This window comes from Trachymyrmex septentrionalis, unplaced genomic scaffold, assembly GCF_001594115.1.
Source record: "Trachymyrmex septentrionalis isolate Tsep2-gDNA-1 unplaced genomic scaffold, Tsep1.0 scaffold1, whole genome shotgun sequence".
In the NCBI taxonomy this organism is placed as follows: Eukaryota; Metazoa; Arthropoda; class Insecta; order Hymenoptera; family Formicidae; genus Trachymyrmex; species Trachymyrmex septentrionalis.
The window spans coordinates 799,629-823,092 of NW_017304123.1; the positions used below are offsets into that span (position 1 = coordinate 799,629).

The 23,464-nt window shown below is 34.0% G+C and overlaps 2 protein-coding genes and 1 long non-coding RNA gene across 5 annotated transcripts in view; 2 read left to right on the plus strand and 1 right to left on the minus strand.

The window, feature by feature from the left end:
* The window catches only part of LOC108752628 (probable Ras GTPase-activating protein), a 164,583-nt gene that overhangs the window by 88,642 nt on the left and 52,477 nt on the right, over window positions 1–23,464 (minus strand). The gene's annotated exons all lie outside the window — the stretch shown is intronic.
* Window positions 8,983–14,560, plus strand: LOC108752887. Its single transcript, XM_018494101.1, has 2 exons — window positions 8,983–9,173; window positions 13,269–14,560. The coding sequence occupies exons 1-2, from the start codon at window positions 9,127–9,129 to the stop codon at window positions 14,314–14,316; spliced, it is 1,095 nt and encodes a 364-aa protein (XP_018349603.1). The 5' UTR covers window positions 8,983–9,126; the 3' UTR covers window positions 14,317–14,560.
* LOC108753031 lies at window positions 16,643–22,446 on the plus strand. The gene is made up of 3 exons (XR_001939595.1): window positions 16,643–16,744; window positions 19,597–19,602; window positions 22,435–22,446. It is a non-coding gene; the product is annotated as an uncharacterized LOC108753031 (long non-coding RNA).

Genomic DNA, 23,464 nt, shown 5'->3' on the forward strand with positions numbered 1-23,464 from the left:
CACGTCAATATTTGAGAAGAAAGCTCGATGGATGTATAATATCATGGCGCAAGGTGGACATTTTCAACAATTCATCCAATTATTTTATTTCATCGGAAGAACTAAAGTCTATTTTTCTGTTTTTAACTACTTTTTCACTAGATCAAGCTGTATTTCTTTCAAATAAACAGATTATTGCTACACGGTTAAATTTTTTTATTTCGGAAACTAAGCCGTTTAGGACACAGTTTATGTGGACCTTTTTACTTGAAATAAATCAAAGAATCCTTCTGTTGAGTATGGCAACATACTTAACTAACACCCTATATATGTGATACTGAGAAATATATATCGAATTTTTGCGTTATGTAATTTTTACCTCTGTTATTTGTAATATACATTTTTATAAATTTTAAAGAAATGTGTTCTTACTTTGCCCGTTATTTGTTTTTATTTATTTTGAGAAATATATAATCGCTCCAATCTTTAGGCTCTTAATTGCCCGTTTTTTCATTTATCGTTTAATTTTTAAATCGTAAAACCTATCATTTTCCAAGGAAACAAGACTGAATACTGAAGATATGACAACTCTCTTCTCCCTCCCTCTCTCTTTCTTTCTCTATTTGAGAAATAAAATTGCAGAGAAACAAAAAAGTTTTTAAATAAAACAAGTAAAATTCTTCCGTTTTTGTACTGTAAAACGGGAACTTTGACATAATCAGAACAACATTGACCCAATCAGGATAAAGAGCTTTGGCTCAAATTCAGAAAAATGTTATTTTAAATAGCACGCGTGTCCGAAATTAGGACACAAGATGTTATATGTTCTTATATGTCTTTAAGAAGATTTTAAGATGCCTTATATCTCAATTTTAACATGCATTCTGGGCATTATCGCAATTTGGTCCCCAAAGTTACTCCATTTTACGATACCAATTTCTCCAAATGTAATATGTAGGTAAAAATTTTTTATATTGTAATTTATTAAAAACAAGAGAGATCAGAGTTGAAACGGCGCTTAGTGAGAAAAAAATGAAGAATCGCTTCTGGCAAGTGTCGTGTGAAGTTTTAACTGACGATCAGCGAGGAAACTATTAAGAGTCTGTACTTCAGAGTAAATTAATTCGAGTAAATTCTCCACGATTTTCAATAAATTGAAACAGATGTACAAGCATATATTATTTATTTTCTACATGTGATCAGCGATATTGCAACAATATGAAAGTGTTTTGCGGACGAATCACGAGCATCGCCTGCAGTAATTAAGACGTAATGATAACCAGGGGGGTAACTTCAACTGCGGGATGTCTTACGTAACGACGCACTAATTGTTACGCGGGCGTGCGATGTTATAATGTTTCCACTATTTCAAATAGAAACCCTGATTACGACCTCGGGAGATTAATGCTGTATGCGCCGAACGAATCACGCACGTTTTCGTAGTATTGTTGCACGTACATATGAAAAGGTAACGTCTAACGTCACCTTTTGTAATAACAATAACAATATATCTTTTAAAAATAATAAAATAACAAGTATCAGCGGGACACGAACTTATAATAGCGAGACGATTTTTTTCACTGACTTTTATACTCGACTTTTATTTCATTTACAAATGTATTTTGTCCTCGATTAGTTTCCGGTTGATCAACTTTGAAATACAGTGACCGTTCTACCATTGGCACAGCGTGAATTCCGTGATACTTAAAAGAAAAGAAAACGGCAACGATTTTCTTCAGCAAAAAAAAGAAAAAAAATATATATCTAAGAAAATGTCTATGAATCAACCAAACACACGTTCGTAACTGTTTCTTCACCATTCTACTGCCTCTTCTACAAGCCGCTCCATTTCAAAATCAGCGTAAAACCGATCACTTTCATTTTCTCCAAGTGTTCTGTCTTAAGAAAAAGTCAGTAACCGTTTAAAGATTACAAATTTCAATAATTCACAATTTTATCTTAAATTTAGCTATAATAATATTTATTGCCTGTTTTTTTATATTAGTAGTTACAGGTTTTCTATTTCAATCGTAGAAAATAATTGCATTATTTATATCTCATATTTTCCTTAAGAGAGAGAGAGAGAGAGAGAGGGACTCACATATCTCCACAAATTCTATTAAATTTTTCTATTTCTTTTCATAGTAACGATCATTAGTGGACAAAATTAGCAAATATTTCAATTGAGAAAAAAAATAATGAAAAATTCAAGGTATTTCCTAGCTTAAAAATTCATATTGCCGAATTTATGCGGACGTGGAAATGCGTTCAAGGCTAGCAGTCAAAAGGACCGAGAAAGGATATGACTCGATAAATAACGTCGGCTCAGTGTGAACCGTTCGGATTTCAAAACCACGTTCTCGTTCCTTGATAGCCAGTCTCTGAGATGGCTTAGGACGATTTATATGCCACGATCAGCTCGTCGATAAAAATGTCTCTCAAATTTCAGATATCCTTGCCGATCGAAATGCAAGTTTCATTGAGACAAAATATGAGAGAGAGAGAGAGAGAAAGATATTTAAAATTCATTTACAAATTAAATAAAAAATTTATCATGATTTGAGATCGACTTCAGTAACGCCGCTTTCATTTGTAAAAATATTACATGAAGTTTTCATGATGTTTATCTCATGTTTTCGCTCGAAACTATTGTTTAAAAAATAAGAAGCCCTTTCAACCGTGTTCATATAGCGTTTCAGAAGATAATGCACTTGTTTGCTTTCACAAATGTCTCTCTCTTTCTATTTCCACAATTATAATTTATTCTAATCGTAATCGGGGAAAACGTGTGCGTTCACGCGATAATTCTTCGAAATGTTCGTTGAAAGTAAACTCGTGTGAAAATTTCATTTCTACGCGTTAAATATCTACTCCTAATTCTTAATCTTTTTCTCTTTATATTTTGTCAGGCAAGCCAAAAAATTCATTCACATTTTCTTACGTGAGATAAATAAAAATTATACATATAAATGCTTTGGAAATCTAAACAACGCGTATAAAATTATTAAGTTGCATATATGGTTCATTATATCTCATTGTTAGATATAAATTTTATCAACTTTTTAATCTCACGCATTATATGATTTTTTTAAAGAGTTTAACAAGTAAACTCCAAAAATATATAAAAATTAACTAATTTACATTTAAAATTCTATTGTATATATATTAATATTAATTATATCCAGCACAATATTTTTGAGAGAATTTAAATTGTAAAAATTAAAACATCAATGTCTTTTTGTAAAACAATATATAAAATTAGAATCTTATATATATCTCGTTCGTAATAAATATAGATAACACAGGCACACAAAACAAAATTTAATGTTTAAACCGGAGATTAGACCATGATAATCTTATGTATTTTGACGCTCTGAAACCAAATCCGATATCCAAATTGCTCCATCAAGTCACAATTTTTTTATCGATAGAAAAGATCGAATCAATATTTACAGTCTTAACTGGAGCAACATCACCATAAGTTTCTATCAGAGTTCTATGACCTTCAGCCGTTTCCTACTAATTAAAAAATAAAAGCATATCGAAAATAGGAAGCTCCATTTTTCCAAATGGTATAAACACGATGTTTATTGCATCTATTATTAGAAAACGACTAAATATCATGCGGAGTAATATTAAAGCATTAAGAAATAATAGCTGTGTTGTCTTCGACAACACTGACATTAATGCTATTTCTTGCAAAATCTTCAAAACTAAATCACACTCCTAATATATTGGAGAATCGAACTATGTTCCGTTAATAGAAAAAAAAATTGTAACGCGACGAAGCAATTTAGACATCGGATTTGCTTTTAGAACGTTAAAATATAGGAATATCATAGCCTAATCTTTGAATAACAAAAAAATTTTGTTTATGTCTGTATACTCATATTCGTAATCGACATGCATAAATTATTTTCTATTAAATCCATATAAAAATAGATCAGCATATATATGTTATCTTTTATATATGTTTCCATGGTATGTCTTTTGTACATATGTATTTTAAAGCAACTCTCTACAGTAACTCCTTTCACTCTTATAACTGAAGCCAGTTTGATTTTTATTATAGATTTATCGATGTCGCAATGTGTATCAATAAGAATATGTTCGTATATATAATCGATACTGTAATTATCGTTCATAATCAGCTGAGTAAATTGCGAGAAAGTAAGCTCGAAGTTTCGCTGACATTTAATAACTGCGTATTATATATAAAACGTAATTTCAAATTATTTTACTGAACTCGGGTAGATCGACGAATTCTAAATATTAAAAAGAAATAACACAAATATAATTTAATGTATTCTCATCGTAAAAAAACGAACAATTATTATATTAATTATCTAATATATAATAAATAATTATCTAACATATATACTATTGAGAATTATCTTGAAGCAAAAGTAAAGTAGTGAATAAAAGCTTATCTTTTTTTTTACTAATTAGTATTAGTAAACTTTAATAGAAATAATATCTGCAACCCATGTAATTATAATTGTCTCAAATTTATCGTAGAAATTCAGAAATACGCACTGACAGAATTTATATATTACTATTTACGGTTGTTATAAAATATAATTGTAAAATTATAGTCGCTTGAATCATTTTTATGGTAATTCCAACTATTTTACGGTTATAATTATAATTATAGTCATTTTAGGTTCTCAACTATATACATTTGTTGCTAGAACTACACATATAGTTACTGCTATTATTATTATTATAGCAGTAATGATCATAATTACCGTGTTATATAATTATAGTTACACACACACACACACACACAAAAATATCAAACTTTTCTCTCAGTGCAAAAATTGGAGATTTTTAATTGCATCATTGCATCCCCGATTTAGGTATGCCGGTCTATTGCGTAAACGTTTCAAGTCGCAAATTCTTACACCGAGTCGCAATGCAACTTCCGCGTGTCGTGAGACACGATCGTTCGTGTCGTTTGCGACATCGCTAATTGTAATAATGCGCAAGATCCGGCGCTGGCGCTGAACGCGCTTTCCTCATCCTGCGTGGAGATTGACGTGCCGCCGCTTAAAATGAATAATGACCCGGAGCCGGGTGTACGGATGCGATTGTAAAGCGAGCGAAGCGAACAATCTCGTGGATTGCGGATTCTCTTTGCGCTTACCCACCGCGCTGCGCACAGGAAAATTTCATTTTGCATGTTACGGCCGGATTTCGTACTTTCAGATTTATCGCAGCGAATAAGGGTGGCTCTGTAGAGAAAATTTCATTACCGAGAGAATCGATTTCGTTCTCGAGAATGCGTTGAATTTCCGCGTTAGCAACGGGAACCGAAATACTCTTTTTTTTTTTTTTCACAAAAGAAAAAAATGTATTGTATTTCGTTTCCCACGAATTAATGATAAAATTTGTGAGCAGAAACTTTCCGCGCGCCGGATCTTTCTTTGTAATGTAGGAAACTCTGGAAAAGGCACGACGAGTGTTGGACGTTCGTCCCTTTCCGTTTCTCAACCTTTTGTTAGGTGCATAATGCAATTAGCATTTTATGACAGTGCTGCCTGGGAAATGTGCATTTACAACGTACGTTTTCGACGTCACTACTTATCTCCCTCGCACCGAAAGCAGACGTCTGAGCACGTGCCTTTGAAGCTGACGTTCGCAACATCCGCCGTGCACGACAGGGAATCTTAACGACCTGTACTTAAACGAGTTAGACAGCACGGATCCTAGTATAATATGGCAATTATACACTGTATTTTTCTAATCACGAGAGACGGATGGAAACGCTTAGAGAAAATGACGATTGAAAGAACATGAAATCGACACGCGAAATTGTCGCAATATATGTACGATTATCGTTTAAATCGTAATAAAATTTTCATTACTGTCACAACAATGGCGGTAGATGTGTAATAAAAATAGTGATATATTATTAATAAATGTACAAAAGTAATATATTGCCAAGTAGTCTAATTGTAATATAGAAATGCGACCAGTGAAACTGAGAAATATTTTAATCTACTTTTTTGCGCTTTTGTGTAACATAGGTAATAATATCGGTAGCCGCGTTTATTATTTATTGTTAAAACATCACAACGTGCAAATCACGAAGAGTATCAAAATGGGGAAATTATAAATATATTTATTTCTTACGAGATACACGCACACGTAGAAAAACTTATCACCCGACAATATTAGCCAAAAAAAACTGCATGTAAAATGTTTTAATATTCTTTTGATATTATCTGATGCCTACGCTTCATTAAAATTACATTATAATTTGCATAACAAGCTAAAAATGTAGCTAATGTAGATATGAGAAGAAAATATTCTCGTTTTTCTGTTAATGCGTATTTGCGTGTGTTTGTAAACTTTTTATACGATTCGAATCATGCGATTACACACACGTCAGTACGGGCGTAAAAATTGTAATTGCTTGCAGGAAATTACAAGATCGCGGTCTTGCACTCGATCTCAGAAGTGATTAAATGTTAAGCATAACTTCCCGTACGCAACTCTCATACAGAGCGAAACTCGATGCAAGTATAAGAAATTAACGAACTATACGTGACGTACGTTTTTGGATATGTAAAATATAATTATTATAATTATCAATTAATTTAATAATCGACAATAATTTGAAAATAAGCGCATACACGAGTATCGAAGGCAAGAAAAAGAAACTTGCATAACGTAATATACAATATATCGACGGACAAACGTAGCACATACAATATTTGTGCTAAAAATGCATTAGTAATGTAAAGATATTTTCTTGCTGTTCTTATAAACTCGATTTGTTAGACGATCGAGGCTAATAGATGTAATATATTCCGATAATAACAGTAGACTAATTATTAGAATATAATGAAATCCTTGTTATTCTGGTAATTTTTCCTACAAAAATTAGATTTATATGTGTGTGTTGCGTTTTGTGTATATTATGGAGATATAAAGACAAAATAAAGACAAAAATCTTTGCAAATAAATACAGAATCATTTTTCCGTATTTATACCACGCAACTCTAAAGTTGTACATATATTCAAAAATGTATTTATTTTCAACTTGAAACTTATAACCCTCGAGAGGTACTTGCAATATACGAGGTCACGTTTACTGCATCACTGATTAGCAAAAACGTGTACATACGTGTAGGTATACGGTGATTAGCGCGATGTAATTATTAGCGCTGTGGTATACAAAGATGAGGCGCGATTGACTGACCGTGCATTCCATTACGCGTCCTAAAGGGTGTCCCAAAATTAACGCAAGATTTGAATTTGCCGCCATTTGTGCAGTAAAGTGTTGGCAATCCAAAAAAAAAAAACAATTTAACAGCTGACAGTTTAGGGTTAGTGAAAATGAGTTCGTTGAATGGATTATTGAATCATCAACAAATGGATGCTGATTTTTCGAGCAAAATCATCCTAAGCGATGAAGCACATTTTCACCTTGATGACTTTGTTAATCGCCAAAATTGCCCCCTAGATCGTGTGATTTAACACCATTAGATTTCTTTTTATGGGGTTATTTGAAATCACAGGTCTATGTCAACAAGCCCACAACCACCCGTGCATTAAAGGAGGAGATTCAACGCTGCATCAACGAAATTCAGCCACATTTATGCAAAATGGTCATGGAAAATTTCGACAAACGAGTGCGTATGTGCATGCAAAGCCGTGGAGGCCATTTGCCCGATGTGTTATTCCACAAATAACCCTATCCTATGTACTTTATGATTCAATAAAAAAATAACAATCAAAAGACTAAAAACTGTGTTTTCTATTTAATTCAAATCTCGTGTTAATTTTGGGACACCCTTTATTATCGGCGGCGATTAACATGGCGCTATCTCAATTCCGGTTCCTCAACTGCACGCGGAGAGTGAACGTCGGATTTTACGGCGAGATTAAGCAGGGGAGAAAGAAGATTAAGGAGCGCGAGGGATGAGCATTGAAGGAACACATGAATTACGTGTGGGAAGACGGACTTTAGACGGAGAGTGCGTGTAGGCGAAGTCTCAACGACCGTCACCGTCCACATCCTTCGTTTTTCTCATCCCTCATTTTTCGTTTCTTCTTTTGCAGTCGTCACCTTGTCGTGTCTTGACAACGCTGATAAAAGAAGAATGACGACGAAGATGGCTCGAAGACAGGCTAAGGTGATGTAGACAAGCGGCAGGATAAATTTGTTCAGAGACTAAACTAATCTCGAATTTATTTCCTATATCGTGTAGTAGATAGTTTCTAGATTCCTCCTACTAATTTTTCATTAAAATTCCAACAAGTACATATTATTACTAATTGTAACTATTATTACTAATTGTTCTTAATACCTATAAAAACCATATAATGGAAAATGATTAAATGAAAGAAGGTCACAGTTGAATCCTGCAAATCCTGCGTTTTAATCCGTTGATTTATGACAACTCATTAATATATGTATACAGATATTGGACTATAAATTTTATAATCCAGTCTAAACTATCCTTCTGATATGATCTTTGCGGAAAAATTAAATCAATTCAGGTAAAGATTGTTGTTCAGACACAAAAGAGCAAGAATCGCGAAGAAACTTGTCGACGTCGACCATCGCTCCCGTTTTCTGCAGAGCGAAAGGCCCTGCGGCTTGTCGCATGTGATGTCGCTTTTGTGCTTGTCCTACCGTTCAAGCGGAACGAAACCGCATAGGTGCTGTCCATTGGGCTGTTTGAACAAACGAATGCCACGACAAGCTGATATTGTCCGCAATATTTAAACACGAGCTTGCCCGGTTTGATGCCGGACTTATCTTTAAACCTGTCGAATAGCTTTCTAATTATCCGCAGAGTGAAAAAAGTAGGCATCTTCGCTCGTTCCAAAAAGTATCTTCTTATGAATCAATACATAAAGATTTGAGTGTGAAAAGATTTTTTTAAATAGATAATTTAAATAAATCGAATTTGGAAATATAAAGGCTCGATTTTATTCTCATTCATTTCGAAAAGACGTTCTCGCTTTGTTAATTTTGGTTAACTTCAAGTGGTAACAAAATGTCAAAATTCTAGTTACAGTGCAGAAAATTGTAGGAGTTACAAAAGTAGATAAATTAACAGTTTAAAAATCTGATCTTCACAAATCTTCAACGACGAACGCAGAGAAGCGAAAACAGCAGATTTCTACAAGATGACAAAAGTTCTCGAAACGATCGGCAAAGTTACCCAAATTAACCTGTACGTTTAGTAGTTGTAATAATTTGGGCTTAAAAGTATTCGATGTAGAGAGACAGAAAGATAAAATTCGAACAGAAAATTAAATTTTTTCCGCCCGACGGCGAATTTTCGCAAAGTTAAATCTACGCAAATTGTCGTAAATGAATCATCGTGGAACGGCAAGTCGTGACGAAAAATGATGGATCGTTAAAAAATGATGTACGTCCTTGTGACGATAATGAATATTTTAGCGTACATCATAAATGATCTATTAGCGTTCAACACTAATAATAGCCCCATACAAAAATTGCGCGTTATCGTCTCGTTCCCCTTGTTAGAAATGATTATTCATTATTAGACCCTAAAGTGGGATGCATTATGGGCATGCAGTCATATGAAATCGAGCGAAAAAATTTCTACAGAGCCGAATGAGGGCAGCTGTAACATAATGTCGGTAGCTTCTTTCTTCATAGGGGAGTAGCGGGGCAATTTGCATATGCTTGCCGGACATTGGGTAGCGTGCTTATTTTGGGATTTGAATCGATTGACGGGACGAAGAGATGGACGGACGGACGGACAGACAGACGGACCAGTTTAGTGACCGGTGCAAAATTCGTAAGCGTTCGACAATGAGAATCGCATTCGTGATCACGTACCGCGAAGCAACTTTCGTGACTGGCATTGTCACGCATTATTCCGGCTTTACACCTTCGTATGTCGATTATCATAGTCATTGTATACGCTACTTTCAGTCATTAGTTTAATCGAATTTTTCGTCCCTAACGCGCGATTAACATTTAAAATTAAATATTTCGCATCTCTATTTTTTTTTTTTCGCCAAGATCTTTTTCATTTATTCACTATGTATATTTCATTCATTGTGCATATTTTAGATCCGAAAAAACCAAAGTTATGTCTGACATTTCGGATAAGATTGGTAAAACGGTGAAAGGAAATTTCGCGATCTCGACTAAGAAAATTAATTGTAATTATTTCGTAGAGTTTAACTTTAACATGAGATGATATTTTAGAATCTTTGGTTCTTTCTTAAACATTCATAAAATCGCATGCACAATTATCACTCGAGTATTAATATTAAACGAAGCTGCACATCACATTGCACGTGGTACTCGTAAGATTTGGACAGTTACAAATATTCAAACAGCAATGTTGAATGGCTCCATTCATTCGGAAACAGCGTTTTATGAATCACGAGATTCCTTTCGTTCTCTCGGCAGTGCCACCAAAAAAAAGAAAAAAGACCGGACGATGGACGACGTCTCTGTATTTCGCTTGCAGGCTAAATCGTCGAAAAAGAAATGTCACAGACTCGTCTCCGTTAATTCGAGCTGACGTACGTAGCCGTAAATGAGTCATCATGAAAAAGGGAGGCCTCTCTCCCGTTATCACTCTCTCTTTGCCTTTTTACCATATTTCCCACTTTTCTGTCTTCTGCATACCTTCTTCCTTCCTTCGAGCAGCTGCGTCCTCTCTTTTTTATTTCCCTCATTCTGCCTCTTTTACCACGCTTTCTTATTCATCGCGAATATACGTTTCTCCACCCTTTAACGCACGCCATGAGTAAATACCATGAAGCCACCACTTTGTCATGCATTATTTTCTATGTAGCTGGCAATTAAAGTATCAACGTACTGCACGATTAAGTTGCGGTCGTGTTTTTATTGTATACCATTAATATACTTAGGACAGAGACTTTACATTTAAATTGACGACGCTATCAACTATTTTCATTTACTATTTCATATACATACAGTGATTTTGTATTTTTCGACATTACGCAAAGTTTCGATATTACAAATGCGAAACCCACATATAAGTCTGTACAAGTCTGAAAGATATGACTTGTTAAATAAAAAAAAAATGTACAATGTTATCCGTAATAAAAAAAATAGTTGCTGCATTATTCAATTACGTGACGGTGTAAGTGCAAACTGGAAATGCTTATTGCTTGTCGAAGTGGTGGCGAAATGAAAGCTGCCCGACGTAATGTGATTGCGTGCAGATATACGCCGTAGAAAAAATATCTCTCCGGCCGGTTAACAAACCGGCAACAGGCAGCGGTCGAAGTCGCCGAGCGATACGAGACGCGTAATTCGAACCTGGGCGAGAGCATCGCGACCTTGAGAAACTTTACCCCGCGAAGGTCCCGAAGTCTTCCTTTTCTCCTCTCGATTTCGATTCCTTCGCGATCGGAGACCGCGAACATTTAACACGAAATTTATCAGAGAAGGCGTGGCTGAGGGAGATTTGAAGTAGAGATTTCTATAGATTAAAGGGCTATCGCGAGATATAAAGACATCGTAAGTTCGAATATGCGATATACGAGCTGTTACTCGATTCAATAGTCTCGCGGCCTTGGATATATTCTGCCCATCTACCGTCGCATCAATTTGCAGTATCCGCCGGGATACACCGTGCTAGGGTGCCAGGTCGAAGTCAATCGAACGGTGGTCCAGATCGTCCAGGTGTCCGCTGACACTATGTAGCGATTCCGCTCGAAATTCGTGTATTTAATTTACTTCACTGAAAGGAAATATTGGGTGAAATATGGTGTAGCGTTTTTAATTGGCTGCAGGCGGTTAATTTTTCGTTGCGTTAATCTATCGAAATCGTGTCATACATATGTTGACACTGCGGATAGGCTAACACGGGCCAAAATTGGCTGCTGCAACAAAAAATTCACTTTTGCAGTCATTTAAAAATGCTACGCCGTATTTTATTATCTGAATTGCTGCACCAGTCTTTCCTTTCACTGCATGGAGATGAAACCGTCGCTTGATTCGTTCTCGAGGTAAAAAGAACATGTGAATCTAATTGATCTACATTGATTGAATAAAAGATCGAAACTTAAGAACGATTCAGTAAAATAATGATAAAATCATATTCTTTAATAAGTGTAAATAAATAAGCACAAAAATGAAAAACTACGAGTTTCGTCCATTTTTTGTACAATTTTCTCCAAAACGAGATAAAAACGAGCAAATCTACGAAAGATTTTTTTTCTTAGTTTATCGATTCCTTACACCCTCGAAATTTGGCCATGTAAGTGAAACACCTTGTGGGAACTTTCCAACAAGAGACACAGATGACACAGTAAATTCCTTTTTTACACAGTAAATATTACCAAATGGTAACAGTTTGGTAAAAGTAACATTATTTTTGGTTGTATTAATCAAACATTTAATCGACATTATTTCACCATACATTTAGTAGCTGTTACCAAATTCCGAGGGATCAACCACTACTAAAAAAATATACAGTGATTGTTAATTATGGCGATACAACGCACGCACTGCTAGCATTGCTATTGTATTGTTAATATTGCTTTCCTATGTATTGCCACCTATTGTGCACAATATTGCTAGCGTATTGCTAGTATTGCTACCATTGCCTGTTTTATTACTGTACTGCCGCAATATATTTCTAAAGAAATGAACTAATCGCCATAGTGGTTGACCCTTTGTCAAAACTCTTTTTTTCAGTATACAATAAGAAACAATGAATATGCTCGTAGTAAAAAGCCATGTATATTTATTGAAAAAGACTCCCGTGCCTAATAAATGAATAATGGGACTTTATAAGGTTAGAATGGTTCAATATTGTTTACTTAACACGCAGAACAAAATATTTCATCTCAATGTATTGAGAATCTTATGAGGTTAGAGGAGAAAATGTAAGAAAGAAAAAAAATAACGTATCCGTTCATTTAATATGATAAATATCCAAAGTACATAAATTTAGTTCAAACTTCGCAGCATATTGGAATGTCGCCAAGACAGATGCATCTTTTTACAACGGTTGGCACTACTAGTTACCAACTGTTACAGAAATATAAAGGGTGCTCATATTACCTGCAGTGCTCATAATATCTCTCCTGCATCACAGCTGAGAAACAACGGAATTAAAATATTCAAAATAGCAATATAATTTATAGCTTTATAATTTATATATAGCAACAAATAATATGTGTGTCTATAGATATTTGATATAATACATACACCTATTATACGCTTGACTTGATTTGAAACGACGTATGCACGAATTAAGTAAAGGAAATTTTTATCGAGATTAGCGATTTTTTTTTTTTATTTTCAGAGTGACACCGCAACGCAGCAAATACGCAAAGCAGCAAGATAGCTCGATTGATACTTCTCAATTTGGGCGCGATAAATTTATCTTACTTCCAGCAACTTACATTTTAAAGACTGACAAGCACAAGAAGCAACACGATGACTGCTGCTCTAAAATAGCGCGTCGTTTATCATCAAAAAATATTGCATCTTGTCGCGACGATGACAGATCATCTAAGCAGCCAATGCTTTTTATCAAATGCACTCCAGCACCCAAGGGTCCTAGAATTACTCAGTGTTCGACAAAGATAAGCAAAGATAAAACCAATTACTCTATTCATTTAGAATCACAGTTAAAAAAGGGTAGTGCTTACAAAATTAGTCGTTCAACCGATTCCTCTAAGAGTTGTGTTAAAAAACCGATGATTCCTTGTAAAGGAGCTCTTTCCAAACGAAAGTCGAAACCGGAAGTGACACCAGGTAAAGCAGATTTGAAAATTGATATCTTGTTCTCCTCAGAGATGAAGGATCCACTTTCTCGTGCAACATGTAAGGACGGTTTTGATCCTTTCAAACCGAGTTCCTTGAAGAAACTCTCAAGAGACAAGAAACAAATATGTTCATCCGGTTGTTGTCAGCCAGTTTTGGCATTAGATGCAAAGCCTTCACCGATAGAAAGATGTACGATGCAAAAACGTCTCGATAGTCAACGTCTGCCTTCGAAGCAAATACTGCGAGCTGAGATCGTGCAGATAGAATCCGCGAAGTCGGACAAAGCATTACCGTGTCAGAAGTCAGCCCTTAAACGTGCACCTGAAATTTCCAGGGATACATTAGACTTGCCCAGCCTGCAAGAGTTGATCGCTCGTTACGGAAACGACATTCCCATCTATCAGTTGGAAAAGTACGAGGCTTGTCGTAACAAAAGAAACGGTCTTCAAGACGAATGTATTCCACCGCTATTACGAGCTATATTGAAAAGAGAGGAGCAGGAACGCACTTTGGAGAAGTGCAGCAAAGGAGAACAGAGTAGTCAACGGAGCGTAATTCAAATAGAATGGGTGAATCAATAAATCCAATTAAATTTTTGTTGTATGAGTAATATTTAAAATCGAGAGAATTAAAAATGAATTTTAGAAAAAGTAAACAGGAAAGCAATTATGTTCGCGATTGTTGGAAAGCATTGTTATATACAGGGTATTTGATAAGTAACGGTAAATTCGAGGAGAAACTCTCGAATAGGAGTAGAGCGGACTGAGTTGAATTATCGCAATAATTAACAAGATATCAATTACTAAAAATTATTAATATTGGTTTTCAATAATTTTTTATTCAAATACTATCAACTTTACAGAAAAACAGCAAGACATAAAAATTGTTTATTTTCTTGTCACAAAGCTCCAAGAATTTTTTTCAGAATCTTTTTTTGTTAATTGTTTGGTATTGCATTTTCTTATATTGGCAACTATTTTTACCAACATAAGAAAACGCGGTAATGAAAAATTCTGAAAAAATTCTCGGAATACTACGAAGAAAAAAAATTAAACAAGTTTTGTCACTTGCTATTTTTTTGTAAAGTTGATAGTACTTGAGTAAAAAATGATTAAAAATCAATATTCGGCGAATTTTAAGTATTTAATTAACATAAATAATCTTATTAACAATTACGAAAATATATATTGTAAAATAATACAGAACTTTTTTATTCAGTTTAGTCCGTTCTACCCCTGTGCGTGAGAATTTTATCATTACTTATCGAACATCCTGTATATGCACAAAGATATATTAATAAATTGTTAATTTTTAACTATTAACATTATTAAACTGTAATCTTTTAATATAAAATATATACTGCGTTTTACATAGCTGCAATCAAAGTTTTATAAAAAAGTAACAAATATTTTATATTATTTTAAATATATTATTTTGTGTGTGAGAAAATATAATTTTATTTAACATACTTCGAAGATTAATAAATTTGCACAGATAATGGTGCCAAATATATTACGAAATATATTTTATTTTAACACTATCGTGTTAAAAAATAATAATGGACAAGATTTTATGATCATTATTGTAATTTCAAAAAGCGAGATATTAAAAAATATAAATATCAAAATTAGTAGCATCCATTATTATAATTAATGTTAAATTAAAAAAATTTATCAAATCACAGGAAAAAGTTCTCTTAAAATATTCAAATCGAAAGGATTGTGTGCGGACATAGTTTATATCGATTGCAATTGTTATTATCAAAATGCATTCGGTGCAATTGCTCGCGTATTTTATACGGCAATATTATGCATCGTATAATACCAGAACGAATACGATTTAATCTCGATATGGTGAAACTGAAATTTTTTAAACCGGTTATATAAAATATGCTTTCTCTAATTTAATTTGCTTTCATTTAGCAAATAAAAATATTAATATACGCGATAAAAATTTACAAGATCATGATATTACATTTAATACTAAAATTAGAAATTATAATATTTACTAACGCAATTTTTTTATGAGTCGAGTAGAAAATAGGTGCGCGTTATTATGGGCGTTATTTAATATTTGACACTATTAAATTGCACTATAAATCCACTGTAATAACCTTTTTTCTTTGTCAAAATCCATGCGCTTATTTCGTAAACGTAAACAGTTATCAATGCAATGATATCCGTTCACAAAATAAGTGCATGAAGAGAAATGCAATCGCGGAAAAGAGACAATAATATAGGGAAGACCGGAAGCCGGTTGTCACAGTTTTTGATTAAGTTAGTGATCTAAAAAAAAGGTGGATGCCTGATTTTGAAATATTACGTATACGGTATAATATATACTTACATCCTTTAAGTATGAAAAAGAATATTACTAGTGAATTCATCATATCGTGAAAGTAAGTTATTTAATTTTAAATAGAGTTAGGAAAATGTGACTCCGTGAAAATTAACCCCGTGTTTTGAATTGATTGTCACACGTTCTAGAATTGGCAGTAGCATATTTGGACAATACAAAAAATACAATTTTTATTTTAATAATATATTTAGTTCTATATTTTGAGAAATAACAGTAATTATTACTAATAATTCAAATAAAATAATTATTTTTGTCATAAAAAATACGTAATTTGTTTTTGTACCGTACTTAGTTTCAGTATAGAAAATGAAATAACATATTTATATGAAATACAATATACTTGTAAGTGTAATCTCTAAAAGTACGTTCTCTAAAGATAATAAAATTAATTGTCCTAACTTTGTCTCATTTTGATCAATCTACCTCAAATAGCTATTTTTAACGAAAGAGATTGTATTCATAAATTTTATCAGGATAATGATTAATTAATTGTAGTACAGATCTTCTAAGACATCACTTAATAATGTCAAAGACTCGTCAGACAAAATAGGTAATAAGACAAATTTACTCACCAACTTTATTTTCTTAAAAATCATTATAAATAATATGTATACAATGCTTGTGGTGCAAATCATTTTACACAACAAATTAGTATTATATCAGCAATCTACAGGAAAAAAAAGGATATTTTTCTACCACATCCTGTTTGAGTTATAAGCATTTTGACAATCAACCCTCTACTTCGAAAGATTCGAGATATTCAACTTTCGATGTTAACATAGACTTTTTCAAATACGATAAAACATCATTTTCAGTCAATGTGTTAATCATATTCCATAGGATGGAAAAAGTTTATAAAGTTACGTTATATAGTCTCGGTAATATATACATCTGGGGCGTATTTTATTAAAAAAAAAAGAAAAAAAAAAAGAATTGTCCACGAAACACTATATCAGATATTTTCGTTTGATGATGCAAAAGAGGAGCCGCTGGCTGAAATTTCAAAAAGAGCCCAAGAATAATAAAAGTCTGAGGGAGAGAAACGTTAATTGACTCTAAACATAAAAATAACACTTTTGCATTTGGAACATCGCACGGGAAATATGATACGAATGTATAATTGTCACGGATTAGTATTCCTTTCACACAGTTTCCTCACATTGGGTACGTACAACCAAACGCTTCTACTTTGTGATTCTCTGCGTGCCGCGACGGGCAAGTTACGACGATAACATAGAAATAAACAAAACGTTGAGCCAGCCGGAAGTCGTCGCGTGTAGATGCTCGGTCGCGCAACGTTGGAAGGCGATTTTATTTCCGGACCGTCGAACATAATACGCCGAAATGCGTTGAAGGTGCATTTGCTTGCTCGGTAACAGAATCTAAAATTAGAGCGAACTCTAATCCCGGCCTCTCCTCTGCACTTCCAACGGATTCCATTTACATACGTTCACATGGCTTACTGTAAAGTTGTAAATCGTATTAATCTTCCGTTATTGCAAAATGCAATTCTTCATTAAATAAAAAGTATAAAAATATAAAAGCTTAATCCTCTTTTATAGCCTATTATTCTTGCCTTTGAAAAAAGAAATCCAAATAAACAATCTAATGAAATTTAACGTCACAATTGACGATATAAATTTAATTACGCTTGTAATATACAGGGTGTCTCTTGAGTAAGGCCGGAGCCGCATTGGGGGCGTAGAAACAAAAAAGTTTTATATTTTGCAATTTTCGCAATTACTAAAAATGGCCGAACATCGGTCTTTAATAATTTCCTTCTCAAACACTATCAATTTTACAGAAAAACTGTAAGAGACAAAAATTGTTTATTTCCTCCTCATAAAGTTCTGAGAATTTTTTCCGAATTTTTTAACACCGCATTTCCTCGTGATAATAGAAATAAGAAAGTGCAGTACTAAAAAGTTGATAAAAAAATTCTGCAAAAATTCTTACAGTTCTATGAGAAGAAAAGTGAATAATTTTTATTGTTTAAAAGTTAAAGGAAAGAGAATGAACTCTACTACTAAACTTATGCATAAAGAATAGTATTGAAAAAATACGACGGCTAGTCTCAATCTCAGTTTTCGTAATCGATTCAGGATGTAACAGCCATTAACGCAATGTTGTAAGAATCAGTAAGTCGCGAGTAACTGTCGTGACTTAGTTTGCAGCCTTCAGCAGGAGGTTTGCCGCAATAAAGTTTGCGCGAGAGCGAGAAACGCGTCTTACTCCTAAAACGGCGCGGTGGCCCGGGTGGTCGACGATGTTCTCCACGTGGAGAGCTACACGTGAATCGATATGATGAACGCACGTGTGGAGACACCGGAACGGCTCGCGTCAGGCAGGAAATATAACGGAGTGCGCAATCTACGCGCGCTACCACTTCCGTTACCTCCGCTCTCCGGAGGCGAGTGGGCATTTGCATCGCGACGACGGGTCCTGAATAGAAAGAGAGAAAAGAGAAGAAAAAAAAAAGCGACGTTTCTCGCGAAACTCTCCCCCCCTTTATCTTGCCGTGCCTTGCGCGCGCGTTCCTTCGTTCGCGAGATAGAAATTCCGCGCTGGGATCCGCCAGGAATGCTCTCACCAACGCCTAGGAATAAATTTGCAAATACTATTTGTTTAGAAACGTTTTCGCAAACTCTCTCGGCATCGCGCCGAGCACTGGGATTTTTTAAGTGGAAAATTTGAAACTATAGAAAAGAATTGATCGCTACTTTTTTATCTTTTTGGTAATACCTTCGGTTATTTGAAGCGTTTTCATATTTTTTTTTTACAATCTGTCTCCCCCAGTACTAAAAAAAAAGAAAAAAATCATTATGATTTTTTAAAAACTTATATCAAGCGATATATCAAGATTATGCAGATAAGTAATTAATTAATACACCTTTTTATTTCTTGTTTCATAATTATATTATCGAACAATTATTTTTTGTTTTAATAATAAAAAATATAAATAGTTTTAATTAATACTTTTCCAAATACGTCAACAAAATATTATGCATGACAATATTTCCGACAGATAAAGGAACATTTTCTCTATTTCCTTAATCAGAGTGATAACCAAATTTGTTATCGTTAACAGTTACAAAATTGTTACTTTTCCTCCAATCTAACGGGCTACTATTTTTTTTTAATTCTTTTTAACTCCTCTCATCAATACAGCATCTGTGTTTAGTGTCGGTGTTAAGTTCGCGGTAGATGAGAGTGATTTAATGCGTAGCAATTAGTAGAAGAACAGCGCAAATAGTTAACAGTTACATATATCGTTCGGAACATAAACTTTGGCTACGATCAAGTAGGCTGATGAAGCTTTTTTGCCACTTCCAGGATATCATCCTGGAAGTTACAAGGTGTGCCTTAGAAGCGCTTGTATCTCTCCGACGTATCGTCGACAGGTATTAATTCACTCACTGATGCGAGTACGGTTTCAAACTCCGTATTGATGCGTAGCGTAGGATGACTGCACTGTATAATTTATGCGTGATAATTATAACGAGCGGTAAGTCACTTTTTGCCTAGATGGAGGTGGTATGAATCGTATAAACTGCATATATCTTCAATGCAATATGACCTATTTACATATCGCAATGTAACCTTAAGTTAATTCGAAAAATAACAAAGGAATAATAGCTAATAATTTTTTCTGCGTCATCTTTACTTTATGGTTTCTGAAGGGAAGAAAAAAAGAAATAGAATATATCTATACCTATTTTAAAATAAAAAAAGCTATTTATACCTATCATAATTTCGTTCTCTTATTACAGTTTATACAAATTTTTTTACTTTAGAATTTATTATTTTCATATTCATTAAAATTAAAAATTCTGTTATTTAAATATTAAAATACTTATGACTAATATTATATAAACAATAATATTTCACTTAAAGTGGAAAGGTTTTCTCGCTCATAAATTTTGTTGCGATCATAAAACGAACATCTCCCTTTCTCTAACACTTTACGCTTCTCGGTCGTAAAGATAAAAAAAACAAATACATGAATCAACTATCGGAATGAAAATCTCGAAATAAAAAAAGGAGATTCTTTGGTAAGATAGAGTAAGTTGAAGCAAAAAGAATGATGTGGAGATTGAAAAGAGATAATATTGTTAGTAACGAGGAACCTTATAGGACATTCATGTTTTTCCTACAAACTAAACGCGACATCTAACATACACAAAGTTCTCAAAATTAGAGTAGAAAAAGTTAATTGTCAATGAATGTATAACGATATTATAAAAGACTTTATAAAAAAATCTTTGCATATGTATCCGTTCTTTTAATCTGTTCCATGTTCTTAATTCTTTTTCGAATTAGTATAACATATTCAATTATGTACAATATACCTTTAGTTAATTTCAATCGTAATAATGATATATAATTAATAATCGAGTAATTAATCCGTAGCGAATATTTTTAATTCCCTTGATGTTAAATAAATGTCTACGATTTATGATTTATGTACCTACAAAAATAAATATTATTAAAAGATATCATTTCTAATTACATATATTATGTAAAATTAATAATTTAATTCTATTACAGACAAGCATGCAATAATCAATTAAATTTCTCAAGCAATAATGAATTAAATATTTTATATACTTATAGTATATATGCCATGCATTTATACCTATAAAAGTATTTTTTACACATCATTTATTTCTATTCTATCAAATCAAATATCGCAACTCGAGATTCAATGATGGTTTCTGCCAGCGGGAAAAGGGAATCGAAATATACTGCTACATCCCTGAGACAATGACACGAAGAAATAGTACGTGGAGAGAAACGAACTAGCGAGAGAGAGAGAGAGAGAGAGAGAGAGAGAGAGAGAGAGAGAGAGAGAGAGAGAGAGAGAGTACGTGACTATGCAACCGCAGAAGATGCTCAATTCTAGCAAGTTGAAATACAAGGCAGTGCAACATATCGTCGCTATGCATCTCGGCTACAAAGAAAATGCAAACTGATAGCACGGAAAAGTCGCCGTCACGTGCGCTGACAATTATCGTTAGAAATCGAAGGGGGAGGATCGATTTACAAGTGTAAAATAGTACCGGCGACGGTCATTCAATTCGTTGTGTAATTTCTGTCACGTTACAACACTTTCTCTCTCTTTCTCAGCGCCATACATTGTGCGTTGTGTTGTTCATGACATTGCAGAATCTCACGCGGGCTTCTATACGTTTCGTAGCAAATTTTCTATTCTGCTGTCAATCAGCTATGTTGAAAAATGTGAAAAACGTGACGGGAAGAGGGAAATATTATTATCAGAGCGACAGAAGTATTACGCGATATTGTTTGTAATTATTTATCTATCGCCTGAGTATAGATATAAATCATAAGTTTTCAATATATAAACATTAATTGCAACAATATTGTGTTTTTTCATTTTTATTTTTATTTATATAATACTGCAATATTCTCCAGGAAGGCCTCTGTATCTTCATTAATCATATGCTTAGGTACACATCAGGCTATTTACGTAAACGAAAAGAAAAGGAACAGCCTCTGCTGTGCACTCATAAATTAACCGCAAGTGGATAAATTTTTGTAGAATAAGACTACCGCGCCATACAAGCCACTTAGCGCAAAATGGAAGAATTATGAGCATTTAGGCGGGATAATGTTACGTCGCCTTCTTGAAAGATGGATGAAGGTTTGCCGGTAAGACGTGGGAAAGAAGTGAGATTTAAGAGTGGAGGCTCGCCACGAATGTGATGTGTTAACGCAATGAAATTAGAGAGTACCATCCAAGAATACCGATGAGTTAACACACAATGTTATTTGTGAATTTTTTGTCTCTGTGATTTGTTTTTAGCAAGATAACATTCGTTCTACTGGGCTAGGTATTAATGAAAAAAAGAAACCTATAAGGCATAAACATCCAAAACGAAGAATTTTGAGCGATTTTTCGAAAAAATACATATTTTTCTTTTGGGAAGGATATAATTAGCAAAATAAAATGATGTTCATTTGATCTGTTCCACTTGTTAAATCACTTCGTTAATCATTAAAAGCAGGTCAATTATAAAACGTAATCATTCAAGAAACCTATGTGACAGATTAACAATTTAAAAACTCTAAAGGCAATAATAAAAGACATCAGTTCGTAAAATATGGAAATTAACATGAGGAATCGACATATATATTACTTTAGATATGTAACGCCACTACGTCGTCTGAATGTTAAGATGTTGAACTGCTATATGTATTAATTTAACAGAAATGATAATTGCCGATATGGTTGTCGAACTTTCAATCTGTGTATGACAGTTTCCACTTTACTCACGCAGATTATCGTAATTGGACGCGCATTGGAACAAGGCAACCTGCAGATATCAATAATACGAAAAACACCGGCGTGGATGCTCAGGTAGAGGAAAAAGCGAGCGTTTAATTAACCCCTACGAGGGGTTGTGCTTAGCGAATAACGAGAATCCCTTGAGATCGTTAAACAAAGGGAAGTACTTTCCACAAAAGTCACGCGACGCTGCCAACTGATCGGTCAATTGTGCGAACATAGACGGGCGAGGATAGACGGGATGATACATATAATACGTATACGGGTGAAACACGAAAGAAGTAACTTTCAGCGAAACTTCAGGTAGAAATTAATTTGCTTGTGCGCACGAACGTGCGATGAGTTCGAAATCGAGGAGGTACGGTATCAGCTCGTGCACGGTCAACGATCCAACGAATGGACGACCATATACGACGATCTGATCGTGATCTTCAAGCGCCTGCCTTGTAGGGGGTGTACGACCGTTAATAGAGTATACTATACGAGGATACACGCGTCGAAAGAATGTTGGGAGTTTGGCACGATCCTTCGATCGCCATCGCGATAATTATCAGTGAGTAATTAATGAGATATCCACCTTACGTACTGCTTATGGAAAATCGAAAGAAACGATGTATTATTAAAATGTGGTTGCAAGAAAAATGTTCTACAGTACCCAGGAAATGTAGTCGTTATGTAAATAATCTCGAAGAGCTCTGCACTAATCGTGAACAATTGATTAGGCGACATTTGGTTCTAATATTGAATTGGTTTTCACCTTAATTCTCACATACATATATTATATAATGTAGTTCGTAATCTGGTCAGGGACATCAAATTCAATGTAACAATTTTGGAGACAAGCCAGATAAGATATATCAAAGAAAATGCGCTTAAAGTAAAACTTGCGCTCCGTAGAGCGCAATCATTCGAAATGTCTAATTCGGTCACATAATTTTCTAATTAATTTCAAAGAAAACAGTATTGATATAGAAAATGATTTTGACGTTCCTACTTTCGACGTCACTTCAGCTCGCACACACACGGATAATATCGAAAGTAGGAACGTCAAAATAATTATAATA